This window comes from Medicago truncatula, chromosome 2 (assembly GCF_003473485.1).
Source record: "Medicago truncatula cultivar Jemalong A17 chromosome 2, MtrunA17r5.0-ANR, whole genome shotgun sequence".
Classification (NCBI taxonomy): Eukaryota; Viridiplantae; Streptophyta; class Magnoliopsida; order Fabales; family Fabaceae; genus Medicago; species Medicago truncatula.
In genome coordinates, this window is record NC_053043.1 from 37,087,468 (window position 1) to 37,091,489 (window position 4,022).

Consider the following 4,022-nt stretch of genomic DNA (forward strand, 5'->3'; position numbering starts at 1 on the left):
AAAGTCCTACACTCCTCTACTAACTCATCCTCCCACGCCCATAACCTCCTTCTCCACTATCAAATCACTATCTTAATTTTATGGAAAACATGAATCATAATTATTTTTTTAATAGTATGGTTTTTATCTTTTTTTATAGGAAATAGTATGGTTTATCAAAATGAAATTTCTTAATAAATGTAAAAAGTAATAGAACTCACCTTAAATGAATATCAATATGATTAGTTCAAAAAAAATAATATCAATATGATGGAAAATTTACAAGAGAATATAAGGTTCACAAAAAAAGAACATACCTAACAAATAGAATAATGAAAAGAAAAAAAAACCAAGATATTTATGTTGTGTTCTTTTTAAGATATTATTCTTAATTTTTCTCTTACAATGTACCAATGACCAAAGCCAGCAAAGGCGGTCTCCTATGCCACGACACTACCAAATTCATGCCACGTGTCCTTCAACTACGTGGCCACCAAAATATCCTCCATTTTTCTTCCTTTCTTAAACCCTCTTCCTCTTTCACTTTTTCTCAAAAACCCAAAAAAAATTCATAATTTTTCTCTACTTTTGAGGTTAAAGATTCAAACTTTGGTGTGGGAAAATTGAAACTTGAAGTGGGTTTTGCTTGAAAATAAAATTTGAGATTTGAAAGAAAAAAGATGAAGATTCAGTGTAATGTTTGTGAAGGTGCAGAGGCTAAGGTTCTTTGTTGTGCTGATGAAGCTGCTTTATGTTGGGAATGTGATGAGAAAGTTCATGCTGCTAATAAACTTGCTAGCAAACATCAAAGAGTTCCTCTTTCTGCTTCTTCTTCTCATATGCCTAAATGTGATATTTGTCAGGTAATTTGATTTTTTATTTTTATCTTTGTGATTTGTAATTTGGTATAAGGTTGTGGATTAAAAGAGGTTTTTTATTGATTTATTTGAATGGTATTTTTTTTAAATAAATTTGGATTGGTAAATTTCATGAAAAAGTAAAAAAATTTGGTATTGAACACTGTTAAAATTATTGTGTATTTACTTTGCTTTGATTGTAACATTTGTTTCTGATTTGAATCTTATGTATATTGATTCAAAGATGTTTTTTTATTGGTGCTTTACGATTTTTTCCTTTTATTTTTATTTTTGAACTTTAATTGTAATATTTTGATGAGATTGCTTGAAACCTTTATATGATTCTGGAACTAAACTGAAGTTCTTGATAGATTAGAAACAGCTAAAATGTTTGGAATCATTTGTTAATCACTAACTGAAATCTATAATTTTGTATAGGGTCTTGCTAACGATTGCTTCAGGCACTGTTTAAGGATTTCGATTATTCGTTTTAAAAGTCAAATATTTCAATTCTCAATGCATTGTATATACGATTTTTCGTAAATAAAAATTTACCATTTAAGATTCTTAAATATTGTTGGGACCGCTCGTTAGCATTTCCCTTTTGGTTTCTAATATTTAGCAAGATATTTGTGAGTGTCTTACTATTTGTTCAAAACTATTTCCTTGTTGGTGGTAGTAACAATAAACTACTACCTTGCTTCTATGACAAGTTAGAAAGTGGAAATTGCGATTCAAATCCTTTTCCTTGAACATGGGAGTTTCTTGCTTGACACACATAGAAATCGGAGTATCGGACCCAATATTGGAACGTCAACACTGGTAATAATTTGAGAAAATGGAAGTAATTGAATATAACTACATGTGTTAATGTCGGTATCAAATGATGAACACGTCTTCAATTTGAAGTATCAGTGTTATATAGGTTTCTTGTGGTTGTATGCAGTCAAGAGCTTTGTTAATATGTTTTTTTTTACTTAAACCATTGTCAACATTTTTGTTTTGTTACTTGTCCTGGTTCAGTTTGAAAGAACTTGAATTGTGTCATTTAAACCTTTCAGGAAGCATTCGGCTATTTCTTTTGTCTAGAGGATCGCGCTTTACTCTGTCGAAAATGTGATTTAGCGATACACACTGCAAATGCATATGTCTCAGGACATCAAAGGTTTCTTCTCACCGGTGTAAAAGTTGGCCTAGAAGCTACTGATCACGGCACTTCCTCAAATTCGTTGAAGACAGATTCTGGTGAGAAAGTTTCCGATACAAAATCTTCTTCTGTCTCAAGAAAGGTTTCGCAAATGCCTCAATCATCTGAGTACAATGAAATGTTGCCTACCGAAGCCGGAGGGTTTGGAGATTTTCCACCAGCCAAGGTGTCTTATGGTGGTGGTTCTAACTCTGGAAACATGTCACAGTGGACAATTGATGAATTTTTTGGCGTAAATGATTTCAGTCAGAATTATAACTACATGGATGGATCATCAAATTCAAGGGTATGTTCATAGTTTCTGCATTCTACCCTCAATATTTTTTTTTTCTATTTAGATCATGGATTCACTGAGAATTTTTAGATTTCTATCTTCTCTGTTCATGGATGCTCTGTGAACATTACCATACGATTGGATCACTGGCAAATATTGGTTTCCTATGTACATTGTAAATTCAGAAATGTTAAGAACTGGTGGTATATGTTTGGTTGATTGAAGTGCTTGTGCTTTGTTTCTTTAGTTCTCTTATTTTTAAGCTCTTCTTAACTATGGAAAACTTTACCTTTTAGAAGTGCAGTATTCATTTGACTCAAAAAACTATAAACATTCTTTTTTGAAATGAATGTTGAAAGTAGTAAAGGTAATGACGAGCTATTTCAGTAGCACTATATACCTGTTTGGATACACAGTTTAATTAAGTGCTTATAGCATAAATTGTTTTTATAACAAATGATAAAATTAAAGTCAAACTGTTTTCATTTAAGCTAATAGTTGCTTTCACAGGCTATCTTTAAGAACTTATGAAAATAAGTTTAAAACAGCTTATGGACATGTTATTAACTGTTTTCATAAGCTCTCGCAAGCATTATATTCAAGTGCTTATGTCAGTAGATAAGTTCAAATAAGCCAATTTAAACAGGCCTTATATCCAGCAGCTATTGCAGTGGTTAACAGTCTTACTGAGTGTTAATCTCTATGGTCGAATGCTTATGCGGTCCTTCTGATGAGTTTATGCAGGCTGACAGTGGTAAGCTTGAAGGTTCTGATTCTCCTATTTTAAGATCCAATGAAGAGGAAATGGAATACGACGACTACATGGACCGTGTTCCAGATTCGTCTTGGACAGTTCCTCAGATCCCTTCACCACCTACAGCTTCAGGGCTAAACTGGCCAAAAAACCCTCGGTATTCATTCGATAATGCTCTATTTGTTCCGGACATAGGCTTCACTAGCATGCAACACCCTCAGAATAGTAGTAATTTTTCAAGACCGCGGAATCATCATTAATTTGGTTCCTCTGATCCCTTCCCTATGACTTATAGACAATGCTCTTTCATTTGTTATGATGCTAAGTAAGTGTTCTCCTCTTACAGAGAAAATTTAAGTTGATTAGTTTAATATTTCTATTCATGGTTGTTTTAGTTTCTTATTTGGAGTAAATTTCTAACTCCACTTAATTGGAGTGATGAAGGCTTTCATTTAAGTTTTGCTATTGTAACATCTTCATTTCATTTCTAGAATCCAATGTAGATGTATGTATCTATTTGGATATCATAGAGATCCTTGTTCAGTTTTTGTTGGTTCTGTAAAGAGTTTTGCTCCTTCACTATACATCTCAAGTTTCTAAAAGATTTGGTTTATCTTGTTTACTTGATGTGTAAGAAAACAATGGTATATGCCAATACATCATTCAAGGAATTCTTAAATGATTATGCATTATCTTGTTGTTATAAGTTTTGAGCGAAAAAAAAGCCGCATATAATGGGCGGCGGTTTTGAGATGCCAACATAGTTTGGATGTCATTTCGTTATATGATGTCTATGCACTAAATTTTTGCTTAAAAAAGTTAAGAGAAAAAAGTTGGTAGTAGTGATATCTACTTTGTATTTATCATATTAATGTTCAAGAAAGGACTAGAATGGTCATGAATTCATGATAGATAGGGACTTGTGACCTATCATTTGGGGAAAGGGATATT

General features: G+C 32.4%; 1 protein-coding gene across 1 annotated transcript; it reads left to right on the forward strand.

Annotated features, from left to right (window-relative positions):
• The first annotated feature begins 434 nt into the window (after positions 1 to 434).
• LOC25487200 (B-box zinc finger protein 22) lies at positions 435 to 3,693 on the forward strand. Its single transcript, XM_013609067.3, has 3 exons — positions 435 to 842; positions 1,898 to 2,329; positions 3,062 to 3,693. The coding sequence occupies exons 1-3, from the start codon at positions 660 to 662 to the stop codon at positions 3,329 to 3,331; spliced, it is 885 nt and encodes a 294-aa protein (XP_013464521.1). The 5' UTR covers positions 435 to 659; the 3' UTR covers positions 3,332 to 3,693.
• Positions 3,694 to 4,022: the final 329 nt, after the last annotated feature.